The 23,440-nt window shown below is 46.2% G+C and overlaps 1 protein-coding gene across 1 annotated transcript in view; it reads right to left on the reverse strand.

Moving 5' to 3' along the window:
• The window catches only part of LOC138262262 (trimethyllysine dioxygenase, mitochondrial-like), a 304,888-nt gene that overhangs the window by 226,268 nt on the left and 55,180 nt on the right, over positions 1-23,440 (reverse strand). The window contains exons 2-3 of the mRNA XM_069212135.1: positions 16,688-16,862; positions 11,321-11,497 (exon numbers count right to left, since the gene is read on the reverse strand). Coding sequence (XP_069068236.1) covers positions 11,321-11,497; positions 16,688-16,856 — 346 coding nt within the window. The 5' untranslated portion in view covers positions 16,857-16,862. The remainder of the gene's footprint in view (positions 1-11,320; positions 11,498-16,687; positions 16,863-23,440) is intronic.

The following is a 23,440-nucleotide window of genomic DNA, read 5'->3' on the forward strand; positions in this document are numbered from 1 at the left end:
GAGCTCTGAGCCTCTCAGACCAGTTTGGAAAGAGGACCACTGAGGTCACTCCCTCCAAATAGGCTGAAGACTATCAGGCGTAGTTACAAGAACTTGGCCTCGGGGCCACGCTGCAAGCATTTTTGTCGCACTGCGCGGCGCCAGTTTGAAAGGGCAGGAATGCATCATATTTGCGAGATACAGTGGATTTCTCTCCTCTCCTCCTGCGCTGGTGCACAATTTGCTACCTAGCGCCAACACAGGCACCCTTGTACCATGATGTAAGGGGGCCTGCGTTGTTGGCAGGGTTGTTTTTGTGCAGGAAAGGACACCTTCCTGCATAAAAACAATCCATGGAGGATTTTTACTCTTTGCATGGGTGCTGCGCGATGCAGCACACATGGAAAGAGGGAAAAGAGAAGAAATAAAGATATTTCTCCTCATTACGCCTCCCCTGGGGAGGTCTCTGGTTTTGACACACTCCCAGGTTTGTAAATCTGGGCATGCATCAAACCCATGGGTGTTGCGTGGGAAAAGCCACCACAGTGCCCATGGAAAGCCTCCCTCCTGCAGAGTAAGGCAACGGAGCAACGTTCGTTGTGTTGCCTTTCACCAGATCTGCGAGACATGAAAAGCCACCCAAAGTGACTTTGCGTGGCCTCTAGATATGGGTCTACACTCTGCCCCGCTGGTGCATCAAAAAAAGTGATGCACCGGCAATGAAAAGGGGCTTGTAAATGTGCCCCTGTGTGTAAGAGATGCAGCTTAACTGTGTCAGCCCTGTTTGTGTGAGGGACACATGAAGGGTATTTAGAGTCTGAATGACTTCTAAGGTCGGTGGCATGGACACAACATCATCATCCCTGGTGGGACAGGATAGAATGTCCTGTGCACTGTAGTACAGACAACGCCACTGCCCTAGGTGCGCCCAGATGAAGTTTTTCTGTTATCCGGACATTTTTGTCCCAGCACTCTGATAATCCTGCTTGCTCACTGAGGTCTAGGCCTTGTAACTGACTGGAGGGAATCTCCTAGACCCTCCGCCCCCCGCCTCCCCAGTTCTACTCCAAAAGGCTGTTTTGAGATCTTCGATTTAGAGGCAGGATCATCACCACATGTGGGGGGAGACATCACCTTTAACACAAAGTCCCGGCTTGTGTTGACTCTGCTGGGAGACACCTCAGTCTGAGGACCTGTGACCAATGATGGAGGGGCTACTTGTTTGGGTTATGGGATCACTCTATCATTCCAATGATGGAGGGGCTACTTGTTGTTTGGGTTACGGGATCACTCTATCATTCCAATGATGGAGGGGCTACTTGTTGTTTGGGTTATGGGATCACTCTATCATTCCAATGATGGAGGGGCTACTTGTTGTTTGGGTTATGGGATCACTCTATCATTCCAATGATGGAGCGGCTACTTGTTGTTTGGGTTATGGGATCACTTGGGCCTGTGCTGCTGCTATGCTGAAGTCACTGTGGGCCAGATGTATGAAATAGTTTTTCCTGTTTGCACAGGGCCCATTGGGCCATTTACGACTGGGAATCGGCTTTTCCCAGAGTAATCATCCTATTCTGCGAGTCAGTAACCCATTGCCGACTCGGAGAATAGGTTCGCGAGTTGCTATTAGGAAGGGGCGAGCCAAGGGCATCCCTTCCTCATAGCAAGTCGCAGAGGGATTGTAAGATTGTTTTGCGACCAAGAATGCAGTCGCAAAACAATCTCACTTACCACCAACTTCAAGTTGGTGGTAACCCATTCACAAAAGCAAAAGGGTCCCCCAAGAGACCCCTTCCCCTTTGTGAATAGTAGCAAAAATATTTAGTTCAGAGCAGGTAGTGGTTCTAATTTTTTTTGTTTGATATGCATCCCGTGTCCCTTTAAGGAAAAGTTGTCTGTGGGACTTGCGCGCAAGGCTCTGGAACGCTCAATACTGCAAGTAAATCAGTCAATTGGATGTGAACATTGACTGCACTGTGACTCTACCACTAAACTGAGCAGGTATTTGTTTCCTTTACACCCACTCTTTAAGCCCTGCAACAACGTTTTATTAGTGGTTGAACTGACCCATGGGTTACTGAACCAGTATGGATGCTGAACCATACCGCGCTTGTACAAGTGCCAGTATCTCATCTAGTCACATCAAATCAAACTTTTATTGTGTGGTTAATGAAAAACATTATAACACATAAATATCTAACAGCTCAAGACAGCATAAAACAATGACACATTTTAAAAAAGAGATTAATAAGTTAGTTTTAAGCAAAATTATGGAGGGTCATTGAGATGTGCAATTTTCAGAAATGGTAGGTGGGCTACAGCTAGTTAATACCGAGGTGCTTACATAACCATGTCCAGTACTAGTTTGTAATGCCTATTTCTGGTAGCTGGACCAAAACTGTATAGAAAACTTCAGTCAGGCATCAGTCAGGTCAGGTATCAGTCAGATATCAATATCAATACAATATCAGTCAGGTATCAGTCAGGCATTAATATCAATGTCAATATCAGTCAGGTAAAACATTCTGTTAGTGCCACTGAGGAGGATCTAGGGACAGATGTTCGAATTTTTGTTTTGTGACTCGCAGTTTGCGATCAGTTTGGGAATTGCAAATTGCGAGTCGCAAAATAAAATGTACAACAGTGTAAAGTACACTGTTTGCGATTCCCAATGGGGCTGCACATGACCTAGCTCATTAATATTCATGAGGTAGGTCACAATTTGGAACCCCACTGGGAATGGCTGCACTCACAAGGATGGTCGCCTGCTGGGGCCAGCAGACCACCATGTTAGTTACTGCTTTTCAAATAAAGCATTTTTTTTCTAATGCAGTCCATTACCTTCAAAGGAAAATGGGCTGCATTACAAAAAAAATGATAAGTTTTCTTTTCAGTTTTTCAGAGTGGGCAGTGCTCCATGGGACCACTGCCTACTCTTAAGAATGTTGGCACCCCCATTCACAAAGGTGAAGGGGTCCCTTGGGACCCCTTCCCGATTGTGAATGGTTACCATCAACTTGAAGTTGGTGGTAATATGCGGATGTTTTGCGACTGCATTCCAGTCGCAAAACATTCACACATTCCAGTGCAACTCGCTATTAGTAATTCGATAATAGATTACTGATTCACAAAATGGGGTATGTAGATGCAAAAATGTTTTTTTGCATTCACAAACCGGCCGATTCTGCGAATCGGACCGTTTGCGAATGCAAAACTCCTTTGTACATATGGCCCCTAATGTTTAGGCATCTAAAACATGGAAATACAAATTTGGACCATTCTATTACAAAAACCATGACAACAGCAAATTGTGTGTGTCAGTGATTCCTTCTAGAGGGGCTGAAGTGACCGGTCATAGAGTAACAAGTGTGTTTCCATCGATGCCCGATCGCGCCTGCATCAACCGGGTCGAACCTCAGTTGTGTGAGGTCTTGTTTCATTCCGAGGGGAAGGGCTGTCAGCAGGGTTGGTTATATTTCATTGTGGTCACAAGGCTTCAGCACAGAGAAGATGTTCTTTGTTAGGGACAGCGGAGTTATCGAGGGTAAAGGAGCTTAGGAGCTGTTGTTTTAAAAGTGCCACCTAGGTATTGTGACGTCCCACAGGTCAGTCACCTTCCAAAGACTGAGGGCCTGATTTAGGTCTTGGTGGAGGGGAATACTCCATCACACATGACGGATATCCCATCTGCCATATTGTGATCCCATTATATCCTACAGGTCTCGTAATACAGCGGACAGGATATCTGTCACGTTTATGATGAAGTATTCCATCCACCAAGATCTAAACCAGGCCTTGAGTGATTTGGTGGCGTTGAAATGAGTTTATTTGTTTGCAGGGCCAAACTTCAACCCATTATGTAGACCTAAGTCTAAACTAACCTAGTCATATTCTGTGCAATTCTAACTCTGTAGTGCCCATATTAGAACCATGTAACTGACTTACATGACTTTGTATAGTACTATATTGTGATGTGTGATAAAAGTACTTCTCTCTTTCTGTTCAAAAATCACATTTAAGGGCATATTTATTCTTTGCTTGCACTACATTTGTGTAATTTTTTTTATGCAAATGCGGCACAAACTTAACTCCATATTTTTATTTATTTAAATACATTTGATCTAGAAAGTTTGGACCATTTAGAATTACAAAAAGAAGAACAATCTTACATAGTTGTATAAAATTAATTGGAATCGCAATAGCTCATCATAATTCATAATAACAATCATCCAAGATACTGTATAAATCTAATAATCAACTAATATATAAAATATTTCAGTAAAATCCTTACAACTAAGGTTAAAATCGAACTTAAAATACGACAATTAGCAAATTGTGGCATAAAAAGAACATCTCTGTGAGCTTCTGCAATCTCAGTTTGCTCCTACAAAGGGCCACAAATTCTTACTAAAATACAAAAAGAATGTCGCATAGGTTCAAAGTAATAACAGGATACGTGGCATGTTTGGAAAATAAGAGGAGGAACGAAGGAATATGAATCTTGTTAAAATCTCCCTCTATAAACAAACAAGGGCTCGGCCTAGAACTCTAAGGGCCCTTCACAGAAATGAACCTACGACGGATACACCAAGCCTCCGATAAAAATTTGGTAACTGAGGAAGCTACCAGTGTGGATGTTTCATATTTGCATATTCTGGTGGCATTGGCTCTGTCCAACAGTGATAAGTTTTTACAGAGGGGGATAATCCACTTTCCTCTAGGACTCTTGTGTAAAGGACAGAAGAACACAGTATGCTCGGTTGTTTCTTTATAATGAGGGCAAGATATACATCTGTCAGTTGAGGGGTCTCTGGATGACCAGTGGGCCGTATGATTATTAATAGGCAGGGAACCATATCTAAGCTGTAGATAGAGGGCACGAGCATAAGGTGGCATAGGGAGGTTCATGAAAGTCTCGGGCCAGGGTTCATGTTTGAATTGGAGGAATTCTGTTGTTAGCCTGCCCAGCCCGTTTTGGCGCAGTATGTCTTCGTTGACTTTTTCCCAGTATCTTCTTTTGACAAGTTGTCTCGCATTATTGGGAATCAATTCCGGGTGTCCCCAGTAATGAGAGAGACCTATTTTAACCCAAGCAGATTTCATCTCCTGCAACCATTGGATTTTGATCGGGCCCTGAAGAGTAGCTATAAGTTCCCTCACTGCCGCCCTGTATGGTTCGAGTTCGGCAGTTTTCCAATGACAGATCCAATAGGAAAGCGATCTTAGGGCCGCTATGGTTTTGATGCTGTTGAATCCTAAATCGAGCCTGAGAGGAATCATTGGGGTACCTACCCCTAACCGGGAGACCTCTCTGAGGAAGTTGTCTTCTTTTGTTTGTAAAATATCCAATCTTCTATGTAATCCCTAGAGTTCCGCTCCATACAGGGCCGCCGCGTGGATTTGGGCATTATAGATCTCGGCAATTGTGATCAAAGGGGAACTCTGAGCCTTTCTGGACCTACGTACTAGGGCCCCACCTCTTTGACTTAAGATAAGCGCCCCTTTATCAATGGCTGCCTCCCATTTTCCTGTGGTCGATAATCTAATTCCCAGATAGTCAAACTCTTCCACTTTCTCAAGCGGACTGAATTAATTTCAATTTTGGCGCGTGGTCGTTTTCTGAGGAATGCTGTATATCATAAGTTTCGGATTTTTTGCATTAACGTCAAGCCCAAAATCCCTACAGAAAACACAAAATTGGTTAACCAAACTTTGGATCCCCATGGGTGATTTAGCAACAAGATTGTATCGTCCGCGTACAGTAAACAAGGGATTTTTTCCCCGGTCAATTTGGGCGAGTCGTTTGTGCAATTCTCCAGATAACGGATACAGTTGTTAATATAAAGCAGAAAAAGAGTAGGAGCCAGAACACACCCCTGCCGGACACCTCTGTTGATAGCCACAGGATCTGTCAGCACGCCCTCCTTGCCACATCTAATTAAAGCATAGGTGTTGTCATGAAGTCGGGTGATAAGGTTCAAGAGACCTGGAGGGACCCCCATATTAGAGAGTGTTGACCATAGCATGTTCCTGGGGATCAGATCAAATGCAGCTCTCAGGTCTATGAAGACTACATACAGATCCCCCCCCCCTAAATCCACATTCTTCCATTTAATTGCCAGGAATCTCAAGACTTGATCAATGGTACTCACAGCAGGTCTAAACCCTGCTTGTAGATTAGATAGGGCATTAGATTCCAAGATCCATTCGTCGAGATGGCACAAAAGATGTTTAGCATACATTTTTTGAAAATTGTCCAGGAGACTGATTGGACGATAGTTAGCTGGAATATTGGGGCTACCTTTTTTGAAGATGGGGACTATCTCAGCCCCTTTCCATGAGTGAGGGATAGGGGCTCCTGCTTCGATTGCATTGCAGATTCGATTGAGATAAGGAGCCCATATGTCAGGTCTTGTCTTATATAAATCGCCCGGAATCTTGTCAGGACCTGGAGCCTTTCCCCAATTTAGTGAATCTATAGCGGCACTTGTTTCAGCTAAGGTAAATATGATCGGGGTAGCATCTTGGATTATTGGAACATCAAGGGACCTAAAAGATGCCTCAGGTGGACCTGTATATAATTGGCCAAAATGCTCAACCCAGGCTGCGGGAAGAATTGATGTACCATGTACAGAGGTGGAGTCTCCACAGTTTTCTGCTATTAATTTCCAAAACCTGGAGGTATTTAGCGGTTTCCAGAATAGCAGCCTATCTAGCCTTTTCCCAGCTTCTGCATGCCTTGGTGCATTCGTTCTTATGATCTTTTCTAGCTGTTCTTATAGATTCAACTTGGCCTGTTTTTAGAACTTTGAATAAAGTGAGCTGTGCTTCCCTACATGAATTGTTAAACCACCGTGCCCAGCACTTTTTCTTGGGGTTACTAGTGATCTCTTTTGTAAAAAGATATTTTAAAGAATCGGGCAGTTTGCTGTGGGCTGCTAAAAGCCTATCACCCTCACCATCTTCTTTATAATGAAGCATTCTCTCCATTTGATTGGCTAGCAGGTTGTGTATTGATGAGAGATGCTCGGGGGATGTGATGACCGACTCCCATTTTATATTGCGTCTATTATTTGATAGAACTAGCTGATGGGCATAAGGCTTAGAATGGGGTATCTCAAGTAAAGGGAATAGGCCTCTACTCGATAAAATCAATGGGTCATGGTCACTCTCTTCATGCTCTTGCACTCTCATATCAGCCATGTGGTCCCACAGTTGAATATCGAGGAGTATATAATCAATCTGGCTTCTAGACCCTCCTCGTTTGAAAGTGGGATGCAGATTTGTGTCAGAGCAGGAGCGACCATTGCAGGCTCGAAGGCCATAAGTTAATGTAATATCAGCCACTAAACGAGCTGTTTTATTCAATCTCGGCCTTTTATTAGAGACTAGCTGTGGAATCCCCCAGTAGGCATCCTCTTCTTGATATATCTCTTGAACCGGGGGTTAGGCTCAAATGTAACGTTGAAGTCCCCTCCAATCAGAATAAAATGAGATACATTATTTTTAAGTAGGCTATCCAATAAAGATAGAGCATCGTAATCTACGAGGCTGCCCTCACTCCTGTTGTAAACGTTGATTATTAGTAAAGATCTCTCCTCTGAGATTGTTAACAATAGGGCCTGTAGATCAGGGCAGCCCGTATCTATTGCAGCAGCTTTACATCCAAGAGAACTACTTAGCCATATGAGTAGCCCTCCAGAAGGTCTCCTGGAGGGCGACCCTCGAGCTAGAACCCAATAGCTTCTAAAACCTAATCTGTGTTTGGGACCCATCGCCCAAGTTTCTTGGAATTGACATAGTAGGTGTTCGTCAATAAACTGACCCCATTCCAAATTATGCATTTTGCTTTCCAGCCCTGCTATATTCCAACTGAGAACCTTGGCAAGATCATTAGATTTGATGTATCTAACTTCCTTTGAGGGGTGTTTCATGCTAAGGGCAGTACAGCCGGGAATCATACTATTCCCCGCGACATATAGTTGCCTCTATCTGTGTTGTCCTGTGTGATGTGCACTTGGCAAAGTGGTGAACTCGATGGATTCATATCTAGTGGGGTATCTAGGCAGTGGAGCCCTGGAAACCTAGAAGTGGTTGTAGAAAGAGGAGCCCCCTCCTTATTAGCTAAATGAAAAATGTTTTCAGAAGTTCCCCGATTATCAGGGTCCGTCGGGGATTGCTAAAATAGGAACACTGAGGACAGTATGGTTAGTATGCTCGGAAACAAGAATGTTGGAATCCTCTCCACACGGACCCTCACATAGTCAATCTATCTCCGAGAGCAACAGCGATGGATGTCTAGGACCAAGATCAGGGCTAGACCGTGTCTCAGTGTCAAGGGAAACTTTACGAAACAATAAAGGTTGGCTATTCATGGATGGCCATGCGGGTGGATAAAACGCTTGTAGTCTACATAGAGAGACCATGCCTGCTGAAGGATATGGTCTATCTGCATTTAACACAAGCTGCCGTACAAGAACGGGGAAGTTGAAATTGTTAACAATACAATCCCCTGTACTGATCTTTTCTAGAGAACCCACCCACCCAACCCTTCTCACCATCAAAATCGAGGATGTCATAGAAAATGCAAACCCCGCGTTGGCATGCAACCAGTGGATAACCTTATTTTTTAGCTCAGTGAAAGATTCTGAGGATTTGGTTTTAAGTACAGGCACATTAGAAATAACCAAAACATATGGGCATGACTCCGGGGGAAGTTGCAGTGCTCTTATTCCAGTTGGACCAATGGTCTGGGTCCTCTGCGAGGAGCCAGAGGGAACATGATCAAAAGTCGAATTAGAGGTACCAATACTAGGTACTAAATTTAGCGGAAGGGATATCCTATCTAGAGGATGGACTGGAGCCATCAGCGGAAAAATAATCGGAGTATTTGGTGCTCTGACAAAACTGGTTGTATCTTGATTTATAGAGGGAAAGTGGCTCTTGCTCATTGGGGCAGGTCGTCTGTTAACACTAACCTGCTCCTGAATAGAGTAAGAATGGTACGAATGGGGTAGAGTATCTATAGTAGTGGGGGGGGTACTGGCTTCTGGGTCTTAATAAAAAGTTCTAGTTTCTCCTCTATTATTCGAAGGCGGGTTGAAATTGGAAGAAGCAACTTAGAGATCTCTTCTCTTATAGGAACCCTAATAGACCCATTTAACTGTTGGTCGATGGTGAGGAGCGAGGAGGGTGGATCCATAACCTTGTTAGGGAGCTGAGTCGGATGGAGGGGACTCAGAGTCCTGGCACATTTATTTATAATGACAGGCTCCCTACGTTTCCTCTTGCCCTTGGGATTGGGAACGATGGTGGTTGGGGGCTCTCTCTTGGAAGAGCTCCTAGTCGGTGGAATCAGCAATGCAGGTGAAATGGAGTCATGTGGTGTTTCACCCTGAGACACCTGGAGGATACCTACAGGTGAAAGGGAGAGGGTGGTCGGTATAGGTAGAGATCCTGTATGCAAGACAGTCCCATGTGCAACCCGCGACAGCGGGTGTGTAAAAAGATTTGAAGGGGCTGTCCCTGCCCCAAACACCAAGGACTAATGAGCGAGGGGGGCCTGGCTCCTGCCCCTGCCCCTGCCTCGCGAAAGTCAGCAAAATCCTGTAGGCGCGACCCGCGACAGCGGGCATGCAAAGAGTCTTGAAGGGGCTATCCCCGCCCCAAACACCAAGCGAGGGGGGTCTGGCTTCTGCCCTTACCTCGCCAAAGTCAGCAAGATCCCCTATCCACAGAGCCGGCACAGCTGCAAGTCTGAGTCCTTACACCTCTCCTTACAGTCCTCCGAAAGTAGGATGTCAGTGGGGTGGCCCAGCCCAGCCTCTGTCAGGCGCTGACGGGCGCAGGACGGGCCCGCCGTTGGCCCGGGCTTTGCCCGGGCGCCACCCGCACGTGTCCCGCGTGGTGGGAGCGCGAACTGGATTTTGAAGGGCTCCTGCCCTCACACGAGTCGCTGCCTCCTCCTGCAGCCCAAACGCGCTTCACGCTGTAGCGGGAGCGCAAACTGGATTTTAAAGGGCTCCTGCCCTCACACGAGTCACCGCCTCCTCCTGCAGCCCAAACGCGCTTCCCGCGGTAGCGGGAGTGCGAACTGGATTTTAAAGGGCTCCTGCCCTCACACGAGTCGCCGCCTCCTCCTGCAGCCCAAACGCGCTTCCCCAAATATTTATATTTTGACGCTAGGCACGTCTAGCGTCAAAATATTGGAGTTAGTGCCATTTTTTGTATGCGCCTACCCACCTTTCGTCAATGAGATGCAAGGTAGGCGTTCTCATCCAAAAAATTACTCTATCCCCTTAGTGCCATATTTATCCTCGTGCTAAAATGACGAACGGGTGGGAGGCGCACCCAAATTATGGCGATAAACTTGCTTAGCAACATTATATAACACCTGAGTCAGACCAGGCGTTAGGGGGCCTGTGGATCCATTTCCATGGCCAAACACTATGGAATGGGCCCATAGGTGCCCATCACAAGCCCCAGGAACACCCCCACCCATACCAGAGGGACACAAGAGGATGGGGGACCCCATCCTAGGCAAGTAAGGTAAATATGGGTAAATATGATAGTATTTTTTTAAGTGCCATTGGGGGCCCTATGTTGGTGCTGCTGCATAGCCCTGGGTGCAATGGCCATGCCCAGGGGACACTGGTCCCCTGTGCTGGCCTTTGGGGTGGTGGGAATGACTCCTGTCTTTGAGAAGACGAGAGTCATGTTTTTGGATGGTTGTTCATCTGGAAATGAAGCAAGGCTGGTTAGCTGCATTTTTTTTTTTTGCCTCTAACCCCCCTAGCGTCTTTGTTTGATGCAAAACCCCCTTCACCCCTACCCCCACCCAGCTAGTGTCTTTAATTTTATGCTAGCCCAAGCTTAGCACCGGCTTGCAGCATTGCATAAATGTGGCGCCTGGCTAGACCTTTGGAATGACACGAGCCGGCAGTAAAAAATCTTTACGCCAATCTGTGTTAGCGCAGTTTTACACCAAAAAGTATAAATATTGGCCTTATTGTTTCTGTTGCATAGCTGTTTATGTTGTGAGACTCTATCCCCCATGCTCCTTACCTGAGAAGCCTTTGATCTCTCACCCTCATATCCTGATGGTCAAGTGCGGAAAGGTTGTACTTGACACCCAGGTTGCAGTGCCATAGTAGGTTAGTGCCCACGACATCAGTGCTAAACGGCCACAACCACTGCAGCTGAGTCCCAGTAACCCATGCCTGCCCCCTAGCCTCCTACCAAGTCTGACAACCCCCAACAAACACAAGCAAATCAGCACCAAGTCTCTAGAAAGGATAAGGCAGAGGACACATGAGTTTCTTTCAACCCTCGTACTCACAGGTGAGGTGGAGTGTGGAACCATCCAGTCGCACGTGTGTTGGCTTGATGTTCAGGTCCACGCTGGCTGTATCCAGTATACGCTGGTGTGTCTTCCAATTGTAACATGATTTTGACCGACAGTGATCCCTCAGCCAGACGAAATCAAACCGCATGCAGGTGTCTGCGTACTGGAGCTCTGAGGAACAGAAGAGGAAGAGAAGTTTACATTGACAGGCAGGAGAGGAAGCAGTTTCTCCCTTCTAGACCCTCCACTGCATCCCACACGCCTGCTGAGAGGAGGTGTGAGTTCAGCGTAAGTGAATAGCAACAATAATGTCCAGAGCTTGTTGATATCATGATGCACCAAGGAGAGCTGAAGAATCCCACTTGGGGGCTCTAAATGTCCCTCCCACCAGTTGAAGTTATGCGTCTGATTCCCCATTCACCGCCTTACAGATGTCTCTTCTAGAAAACATGGCGAAATCAAACTGCGCCACACAAAAATAGCCACACTGCCACTTGTCAAGCAGTTATCTTTTGTATTCACCAATTCTGGCATGCACAGATTATGGACGTGTATGAAAGCCTACTCAGACGTAGCACCAAACAAACAACAATAATGGAATCCAAACAAAAACACGACACACCCTTATGGCACACTCTGTTCAAGATCTCAAAGCCATTTTCACACCTCTCAAAGCAACCACCTATGAAGGTAGCATTACCACAGCATTCTTCTTAACATGTTTTAAAAGCTTTCACTGCTGAACATAGCCCAACCCTCCTTCTAACTAGGCATCTTCCTGAGTACCTTCAAAACCAAACTAATCCTTCCTCTTCTGAAAAATGGCTCACAGTCCTCAATGAACTGGCAAGCTCTAGAAACAGATGCAAAATGTTGATGCACAATTCTAAACAAAGGTGAATCTAAATCACTACTTCACACGTTCAGTCAGGCTTCAGACCACAATGCAGCAGCAGCACAGCTGTCATCCAATCAGGCTTCAGGCTTCAGACCACAATGCAGCACCAGTACAGCTGTCATCCAATCAGGCTTCAGGCTTCAGACTTCAGACCACAATGCAGCAGCAGCACAGCTGTCGTCCAATCAGGCTTCAGGCTTCAGACAACAATGCAGCAGCAGCACAGCTGTCATCCGATCAAGCTTCAGTCTTCGAACCACTATGCAGCACCCAGGACAGATGTCATCCAATCAGGCTTCAGGCTTCAGACAACAATGCAGCAGCAGCACAGCTGTCATCCGATCAAGCTTCAGTCTTCGAACCACTATGCAGCACCCAGCACAGCTGTCATGCAATCAGGCTTCAGTCTTCGAACCACAATGCAGCACCAGCACAGCTGTCATCCAATCATGCTTCAGACCACAATGCAGCACCAGCACAGCTGTCATCCAATCAGGCTTCAGTCGTCGAACCACAATGTAGCACCAGCACAGCTGTCATCCAATCATACTTCAGTCTTCGAACAACAATGCAGCACCAACACAGCTGTCATCCAATCATGCTTCGGACCACAATGCAGCACCTGCACGGCTGTCATCCAATCAGGCTTCAGTCTTCGAACCACAATGTAGCACCAGCACAGCTATCATCCAATCAGGCTTCAGTCTTCGAACCACTATGCAGCACCAGCACAGCTGTCATCCAAGTTGAGGACAAAACACTTCTCATCAGAGACAAATGTCATCAAGACCATCTCGTCTGACTCAACTTATCAGTGGTGTTTGACACAGGTGACCATAAAGGTATCCACAACCTCCCCTCCATGTGCATGGGTTGTGTTCCCACCATACTTCACTGGTTCTCTCCATACCTCGCTTCCAATAGCTACTGGTGACCTGTGGTGCCCCTCAAGAATCCATCCTCTGCCCAGTGGTCTTTAATATCAGCACTCTGACTGCTTCTCATGAACCAAGTCATCAGAATTCACCCATACACTGATGATAGCCACGTGTGCCTGAAAGTCCTCATGATCAACGCCATCAAGCACCCTATGAATATCCTACCACCTTAGGTGGCCACATACATGCAGTGGACCATACACGGGGTAGTCAATCGCTCTTTCATCCAAGCGCTACTCCACACACATCTCTTACATGAAGACAGGTTTAAGGGGCAAGTCATGGCTGACTACAATGATCTGCAAATATTGAGCCAGAAGGAAGTCACCGCACTGGGGTGCAGGTAAAAGGCTTGCAAACCATGACTATAGACCACGAGTCATACAACATATCATGCCCCAGTGGCACAACAGGCATAAGTGCCAAGTGCTGAGTGTCTGCACCCCTGGGGGAGTTTAGAATTACAGAATGGACCACAGATGATTATGGGCACCTTTTGTAATGCAGATAGTAGTGTTTCCCATATAAAACAGATGCTATCTTAAGGGGGGGGGTCACATCCCATGCAAATGAAGGACTCACTTTGCTTCTTTTCCCATACCAAATTATGGACATGGGCACAGAGACAAAGAAGTACTCACCGTAAAGAGGTGGTGCACAGTCAGTGTGTATTGCTGAGGGCTCCCGGAAAGAGGATCCGGGCAACCACCTAGATATACCCCTGCAGGCATGTGCCATCAATCACTGGACCTGCCTCTAAAGGAATGTGTGCCCCAACCCCTCTTCAATCGCTTTAAACAGCTGCTGCACCTTTCACTAATGTGCTGCTAACGTGGTGCCCTCAGGGCAGGCGCGTCTAATTCAAAGTGTGCCACAATGCAAACAGACAAAGTGCGTCCTAAGTATAATACTGCCCGCGGCGTCACCAACTGTTAGTTTTATCATAAGCTGGTCCTGGTGCCAGTAATCACCCATGATAAAAGGAGTACCGATGGAATGTTCTCTATTGTGCACTCTGTTAGTCAGCAGAATGAGATCAAAGTGAAGAAACCTCCTCTCAGTCAGAAGGTAGTGTTGGCCCATCTCTGCTGGAGAACAAAACCCTGTTTGGAACGCTCAGGGCAGGATCTCCCAATCTGCAATGGCCTTGACCTGGAATGTGGGTGATTCTAAGAGGCACAGAATTTCTTCAAGAAAAAGACAAGGGTAAAATTGTATTTTGTTCAGCACAAAGAACCAAATTCATAGATACCTTTTTGCTGTAAATGTACATTTGTGGCTCAAAATGAATCCCCAGTAGTTGTAATTCCATGATTCATAACAATTACACTGGAGTAATTCTCACACAAGGAGTGGGTGGTGTGCATTACAGGGCATGGTTAGATCTGAGAGTCTGGGAATGCCAATAAAGGCATCTGGTTGTGAGCTCCTGGTAATGTCCTAGGCACCAGTGCTGGAACAGTTTTACGAGTAGGGACGCTGCCATCAATATTATGTCACTGACCTCATAATGTAAATTAGCACTTGTATAGCGCACTACTCACCCGTTAGGGTCTCAAGGCACTGTACTCATACCGCTATGGAACCCCTCCTGGCTTTTCCCTGTGAGGCACCACTCCTGAGCACCCCCAGGGTGAAGCCAGGCATCCAAGTGCTGTTGGGGCCGTTGTGGAGATTAAGCAAGCTATTGCCCAGAGTTGCAGAGTGGGACCCATGAATTAGATTAGGCACCGAGGCGAGAATTATCTGGTCAAGGGGAATTGAGCCCAAGACCTGCCGAAGCGGGACTTGAACCCTGGTCTTGAGCCAGATCTCTGCTTCAGGGTCTGCCGCTCTAACCATTGAGCCACACTTCTCCACCTCATAAGTACTGTGAAAAGTCCAAATGTTGCACAATGACCAAGGGCCTGATTTAGATATTGGCGGATGGGCTACTCCGTCACAGCCGTCTAAATCCCGCAGGAAATAATGGGATTTAGATTTCTGCAGATGAGATATCCATCACCGTTGTGACGGAGTAATCCGTCCGCCGATATCTAACTCAGGTTGCATGTGTAGCAAACGAGCCGCACCCATTCCGCAAGTGAGCTGCCAGTGCACTTTGGAGCACGCGCCGTAAATATACTACCAGTGCATGGTACGGTAGCTCAGTGTCATTTTATACAACATATTTCACCCTTGACCACTAACTTTGCACATAGTTTTAGTGATAATAGTATATGGCGCTCGGACAATAATGTGTGGAAATCATGTTTCAGCAAAATACTTGTCACTTGCACTTCACCAAGTAAAGTGTCTTGAATTGTTTTGATCCTATTAAAATCTTTTTTTCCATCACACTTCAGAATTAGCACAAAAAGTGCTAAATTTGTGCTTTCCTAAGTGCAGACATACTTTGAAATAATCGTACAGTTCATGATAGGTATTTACATTTTGCTTTTAGAAAAACAAGAACATGCTTCACCCTTTCCTTTCACATCAGCCAGATTGCCTCGTTATTCACTTCATACAATCCTCTTGCTTTGCAGTTGGAGCAAGAAATGTGAACCTCAGTCTCCACAGTAAAGGAATGAGGAGCAGTTTATCAAAAAGCATCACCTGACCTTTGACCTCTGTCTTTAGATACACAATAAATGTGACGAGATAAGAACAAAACATAAAGGCATCTGTATTACTCATTCACCTTCAGAATGCTGCATAGTTATGTTGGGGTGCTGCAGCACCCCCTGCACCCCTACTTCTAGCGCCTAAGGTCGAGGGAGTGGAGTGAGTTACTTTCAAAGCCGGGAGAGAGAAGGGACTTATCTCTCAGCTCTGTGGGTGTTGCGGAAGGACTATCCCTGGGGTGATTATGTTCCCCAGCACAGAAGTCTGTTATGAATACTATTCCATATTCAGAAAATACCTGTCGTCGAATGCGTCAGAGTTCCGGGAGTGCGCCTGGAAACCTGTGACTGGAACAGTTTTCCGGACACACTTCTAGAAATGTTTGTAAATAGCAAGAAATGTAAAGAGTCATTTTAATCCAAGTGCAGGTGGCCACTGGAAAATTTGAAGACTGTGCTGTGCATTAGCTCCACAATCTTTCAAACAGTGTGTAAACTTCAGTGTCCAGAGCTCAAGGATGTTAGCAAGACAAGCGCTGTTAGCACAAGCCCGTGAGAGGGGGCTCTTGTAAAAAACACCTGTAAGCTTTTTTCAAGGTTTAATTTTAGATGAAGGCATTCTTGGACTAGCGCCTAGTGTTCCAGGCTAAGGCCTCCCCAAGACCAGTCCTTCTGTCACATGATGCAGCCCCCCTAACCCTCTCAACTCTGCCCCCTCCTGTAGCCCCAGGATTCCTCTTAGAGGTGTGATAGACTTCTCAATCTCTTAACCACAATAAGGAGTCGAACCACTCAACATTTAAACCTCGTGTGAAATCTCATCTCTTTATTTAAAAACACTTTTCTCTTCTCGCAGTGATGAGCAGCCATGACATCACAGAGACAAGGCCTCCAAAGCCAGCCCATAAGTGGCACTTACCGAAATGATCATCATGCAGGTGCCAGGTACAGGGCACAGGCTTCGGGGCAGTGCTGGGTAGGTGTGCAGACATAGAGAGGGTACGGATGGATGGTGCTCGAGGTCCAACACCCCTCTTCAGCACCCACTGGGTGCCAGCGTACACACGTGCCATCCGGACACACCACATCCTGTCCTGAGGGGACACAGAAAAATGGGTTTAGAAGGATAACAGTGGCACACTGACTGCCTTTTGGAATCCTAGGCGCTATAAAAGGTTTATTCCTGGTACTCCACCCCTGCACTGTGCATCCCCTCTGTAGGTGTACTTGGTACCTCCCCTCACCATTCAGGTGTGCTCCCTAACTCCGCTGCATGGTGCATCCCCTCTGTAGATGTACTTGGTACCTCCCCTCCCCATTCAGGTGTGCTCCCTACCTCCGCTGCATGGTGCATCCCCTCTGTAGATGTACTTGGTACCTCCCCTCCCCATTCAGGTGTGCTCCTACCTCCGCTGCACGGTGCATCCCCTCTGTAGATGTACTTGGTACCTCCCCTTCCCATTCAGGTGTGCTCCTACCTCCACTGCACGGTGCATCCCCTCTGTAGATGTACTTGGTACCTCCCCTCCCCATTCAGGTGTGCTCCCTACCTCTGCTGCACGGTGCATCCCCTCTGTAGATGTACTTGGGGCCAGATGTAGTAAAGTCCAAGTTTGCGACTTGCAAATTGCGAGTCGCAAACCTGGATGCAGGATGGTGTCCCTGAAACCATCTGCGAATCGCAAGGGGGTCGCAGAGACACAATAAGTTATTTTTTTCAGGACATGGGGACTCAGTCCCTGAGGCCTAAAATGGCTGCCAAAGTTCCAGTGGCAGCCTGCAGCTTTAGGAGGGAGGGCGAGAGGCACACATACACACACTCATTCTTTCACACACACACACTCACACACATCCATTAACAACACTCATAATGTTCAAACATGCACGCACGCACCAAACATTCATTTTAAACGTTCACACACACACGCAGGCATGCACATCCATTAACAACACTCATAACATTCAAACATGCATGCACGCACCAAACACTCATTTTAAAACATCACACACACTCATTCTTTCACACACGCACACATGCACATCCATTAACACTCATAGCATTCAAACATGCATGAACGCAACAAACATTCATTTTAAAAGATCACACACTCATTCTTTCACACACACATGCACGCATGCACATCCATTAACAACACTCCTAACATTCAAACATGCACGTACGCACCAAACATTCATTTTAATACATCACACACACATGCACACTTATCTTCAACCTTGAAAATCCTAGGAGGGTTGGGACTGCTGCCTTCCCTCAGTCCCAGCCTTGTCACAGAGTGGGATGGGGTCAGTGAGACTGCTGACCCCACCCCACTCTGTGACGAAGTGTCACTGATTGACACTTGCCCTGGGCGCTTCAGGGCTTAAACCTGAAGCACCCAGGGCGAAGTCAATGGGTGACGCTTTCCTCGTCACCCAGGGGAGGGCCTCGAGGCACCTTTGCTGAGCTGAGGAGGTGACCTCCTCAGCCCATCAAAGTTCAGCTCAGGCAGCAAGGATTCTGCGCAAATCGCGCATGTCTGCTCCTGGCTGCCTGACCCGAACATGAAGAGTGTCTGTCAGGCTGACCTTTGTTCAGCCTGACAGACACTCTTCATGAGGGGCAAAAGGTGGAGGGGTGTGGCCCCTCCACCCTAAAGGATGGACCGCGCCTGCAAAGTTCTTTGTTGCATCTCTAGATATCGAGGTGTTTTCAACCTTAATTTCACAAAAAGATATTGAATGGATTTACACCAAATAACCAAAAGCACACTTTGTGGACCACAATCTAGCTTTTTAGCTCATTTGGTGTAATTCTGTTCAGCTATTTTTGCTGTAGCTGTTTCTAAATTTCCGATAGGAGATTCCAGCCCCCGCTTTAATTAGATCACTCTGAAACTTTCCAGGAAGGAGCTGAGACAGACTAACTTTTTTTGGAAAGTTTTTCGAAGATTTATCAAATGGCCTTTAGCAAACTAAAAAATCTATTGGCTTGGAAACCTGCCATTGTCTAATGAATGCAAGCTTGAATACAGCACATGCATTTGTGTCTAAATCACACATTTCATCTTAATTGTCAACGCAAAGCAGTCTACATTAAAAAAAAACTGTTTATCAATATTTAATCATTTGCAACATATATACGCAATCAAATCCAAGTTTAATATGAAGGAAGGAACACTCAAACATGTTTAAGAAGCAAAGCACTCTTGTTACGTGTATTTGTAAAGCACACTTCCACCTGGGAGGGTGTCCTGGCGTGAAAACCATTACCTTTCATATTTTAAATTATCCAAGGAGACCTTGGGCACAGCAAATTAAGTCAGAGGTAATTATTTGTGGCATATTAAAGATGGGGATTGGGGCATAAGGTTTACGGTGATGTATCATAAATATAAAAGACACAAATCACAAATAAATAAAATATATAAATCATTTCAAAACATGCATATGTACCTGTAAAGAGGGGCTTTGCATCAACCTTCTCCATCCATTGTTGCTCTACTATCTTTCAGATGTTGCTTCCGCCCAGCCCCCTTAGAATACATCATTTGTGAATGAGTCTACCCACTTTAGCCCTGTCTCTGTAGCACTTTGAGTGATGGTGTTTCCGGGATCACATGTGCACATCTGCTTAACCCCTTCGTTGCCAGGCCTTTTCCCCCTCAGGTGCCAAGCCTTTTTTGGCTATTTGGGGCAGTTTGTGCTTAGACCCTCATAGCTTTTTTTCCAAATAAGCTACCCACGCCAAATTTGTGTCCTTTTTTCCAACATCCTAGGGATTCTAGAGGTACCCAGAGTTTGTGGGTTCTCCTGGAGGAGACCAAGAAATTAGCCAAAATACAGCTAAAATTTGTTTTTTGTTTTTTAAAAATGGGAAAAAAGTGCTGCAGAAGAAAGCTTGTGTTTTTTCCCCTGAAAATGGCATCAACAAAGGGTTTACAGTGCTAAAACCACCATCTTCCCAGATTTAAGGAACAGGCAGACGTGAATCAGAAAAACACATTTTTCAACACAATTTTGGCATTTTACTGGGACATATCCCATTTTTACAATTTTTTTGTGATTTCAGCGTCCTTCCAGTTAGTGACAGGAATGGGTATGAAACCAATGCTGGATCCTGGACAGCTAAACATTTCTGAAAAGTAAATAAAATTCTGAATTCAGCAAGGGGTCAATTGTGTAGATCCTTTAAGGTTTTCCTACAGAAAATAACAGCTGAAATAAAAACATATTGAAATTGAGGTGAAAAAAGAGCCATTTCTGTCCACGTTTTCTTCTATAATTTGTTCCATCTATGGCAGATTTTTAAAAGCAATAGACCTTTACGTCTGCTGGACTCTTCTGGTTGTGGGGATATATAGGGCTTGATGTTCCATCAAGAACCTTAGGTACCCAGAGCCAATAAAGGAGCTGCACCTTGGGTTTTCATTCTATACCGGGTATACAGCAATTCATTTGGTGAAATATAAAGAGTGAAAAATATACATAATGTGTTGATAAGCAGTGGTTATTTGCACATCTCTGAATTCCAGGGTCCCCATAGTAGCATGTGAGTTTCAGGGCATTTTTCAAATAGACGTCTTTTTTACACACTGTCTTACACTTGGAAGGAAAAAATGTAGAGAAATACAAGGGGCAATAAAATGTGTTCTAAACTGTGTTCCCCCAAGTCTCCTGATAAAAATGGTACCTCACTGGTTGAGTAGGCCTAATGCCTACGACAGGAACCGCAACATGGACACATCACATTTTTACATTGAAATCCAACTTTTTTTTGGAAAGTGCCTAGCAGTGGATTTTGGCCTCTAGCTCAGCCGGCGCATAGGGAAATCTAGCAAACCTGTGCATTTTTGAAAACTAGACACCTGGGGGAATCCAGGATCGGGTAACTTGTTTGGCTCTCACCAGGTTCTGTTACCCAGAATCCTTTGCAAACCTCAAAATTTGGCAAAAACCCACTTTTTCCTCACATTTCGGTGATAGAAAGCTCTGGTATCTGAGAGGAGCCACACATTTCCTTCCACCCAGCATTCCCCCAAGTCCTCCAATAAAAATGGTACCTCACTTGTGTTGGTAGGCCTAGTGCCCGCAACAGGAAACGTCCTAAAACCCAACATGGGAACATCACATTTTACCAAAGAAAGTTTACCTGTTTTTTGCAAAGTGCCTAGCTGTGGATTTTGGCCTCTAGCTCAGTCGGCACCTCGAGAAACCTAGCAAACCTATACATTTTTTAAAACTACACACCAAGAGGACATTCAGAATGAGGTGACTTGTGGGCCTCAGCAGCCATCTAGGGAAACCTACCAAACCCAGACATTTCTGAACACTAGACACCTGAGGGTGTCCAGGGATGTGTGACTTGCATGCATCCCCCAGTGTTTTCTTACCCAGAATCCTCAGCAAACCTCAAATTCTGCAAAAAAATCAAATTTTCCCCACATTTCTGTGTGGGATCACCACACCGGCACAAATTTCCTACCACCCAACGTTCCCGCCAACCTTCCGATAAAAATGATACCTCACTTGTGTAGGTGGGCCAAGTGTCTGTGACACAGAGGAGACAAAAACATGTCAAAATTGAAGGGGAACCAAAGCGAGCCCAAAGGGGCAGTTTGGAAAAAAAAGTTTTTAGGCTGACAAGTGGGACAGAATTTTTATTGGTATAAAAGCGACGATGCTGGGTGGTAGGAACTTTTGTGGATTCCTGCAGATTCCGGAAGGTTCCATCACAAAAATGTGAGGAAAATGTGGCTGGTGGGTGCTCCCAGTTCAAGGAGTCCTGCTCTCGTGGCCCAAATGTAAAACCAAAACCCAAAATGTCCTCTTGCTTGGCATTGGTGATAAGATTTTTTATTGTGCGGGTGGAGAGCTGAAAGAATGTTTCTTCTTTCAGTTGAGGTGGGGGCATACCCATGCCCATACTGGTTGGTAGCCACCAGCCCACTATTTTTATTTTATTTAAATTCCCTGGCATCTAGTAGGCTTTCTGCACCCGGGGAGAGGATCGGGGTTAATTGCCCCATCTGCCCACCGGTGGGCAGAACAACTTTGTCCCCATTTATGTTGGGTGGGGGTATGGCCATGCCCCCACCCTCTTTTTTTGAAAAACATTCTTCCCTGGTCACTGGGGGGTTTATACCCCATTGGGGGCAGATGGGCCTTACAAAAATAGGCCGCTCTGTCCCCGTGGGGGGCATGAATGACCAACAGTAATGTGCCCCCATGGGGAGCGACGCTTGCCCAAAGGGCTGCCCCCCCAAACAAATCACACACACCACTCCCTGGTACCTAAGTGGTTTCTGACCCCCCCGGGGGCAGATCGGCCTAATAGAACTAGGCCGATATGCCCCAAAGGGGGGCAGAAATGTCACAAAATAGATTTTTCTACCAGGGGAGCGACCCTGGCCTAAGGGGTCGCTCCCCTTGCTTGAAATTCGTGCAAGAAACAAACTCATTGGTGTCTAGTGGTTTCTGCCACCCTTGGGGGCAGATTGGCCTAAGACAAATAGACCAATCTGCCCCCAAGGTGGGCAAAAATGGCCTGAAATAAAATTGCCCCAGGGGAGCAACCTTGCCTAAGGGATCACTACCCATCTTTAAAAAAACTTAAAAATTCCTTGGTGCCTAGTAGTTTCTGCCCTCCCCCGGGGGCAGAGTGGCATAATTAAAATAGGCTGATCAGCCCCCTGGGGGCAAAAATGTCCTAAAAACAATTCCCCCCTGGGGAGCAACCCTTGCCCCTCATGCCAATTGCAAAAAAAAAAACATCCTGCTCCCCCAGTGGGTCGGGTGTAGGACGAGCTGGTTACGTCCTCGCAACTGAGCACCGTGGCTGAGGACGTAACCAGCTCGTCCCAGGCACCTGAGGGGTTAAAGAAAACTGTATTCCAGAGCCATGGCAGGTCAGCTATTACCTTGTCACTTTTAGGTCTTGCCTGAGACAGCGCATACATAGTCACTTGCAAGATATTTTGTTTACATACAAGGGGCTAGGAGTCCACCCATTACTTACCACTGGTTGACACAATTGTCACTCTCCTTTCCTTGCTTTTCATTGGTCAGGGCGTGCAAGTTTCACTTTCTCTTGATCTGTTTCTCACTTCTCAGGCGCAGGCACCAAGTACTGGTTAATTTCCCTGCAAACCTCCCCACCGCCCACCAGAAGACATCACAAAAGCTAGCACGCCTTACATTCTGCCTCGGGGCAAACTCCATGTATTGTCAGCTAGTCACCCAACTACGTTTAGCTGCAGTGGTACTCACCAGAAAACATGTTAAAATAGTATTTGCCGCAAGCGATGCACTATTGTGTGTTATTGATACAGCAGTGATGGCCACTTGGGCAACCAATGCCGAGCATTATTATTTGCATTAAAAAGCAAAGCATCAAAAAACACCTGTGGCTGTGAAAGTGGCAACGTCTAACAGTAGGGACAGCAAGCACTCGGCGAACTGGCACGCCATCTCTGTAAGAGGAAGCACCGTCATAAAGGCACTATGGCCCTCATTATGAGATTGGCGGCAAATGCCGCCTACCGACATGGCGACAGCCGCCAACATACCGTCGCCGTGGCTACTGACCGTCCATGCCATTATGACCGTAGCTGGCGGCATTCCAGCGACGGTCATGATGGCGGTAAGGTGGCCCTGCTGCCAACAGCAGTGCCAC

This window comes from Pleurodeles waltl, chromosome 10 (genome assembly GCF_031143425.1).
Source record: "Pleurodeles waltl isolate 20211129_DDA chromosome 10, aPleWal1.hap1.20221129, whole genome shotgun sequence".
Classification (NCBI taxonomy): domain Eukaryota; kingdom Metazoa; phylum Chordata; class Amphibia; order Caudata; family Salamandridae; genus Pleurodeles; species Pleurodeles waltl.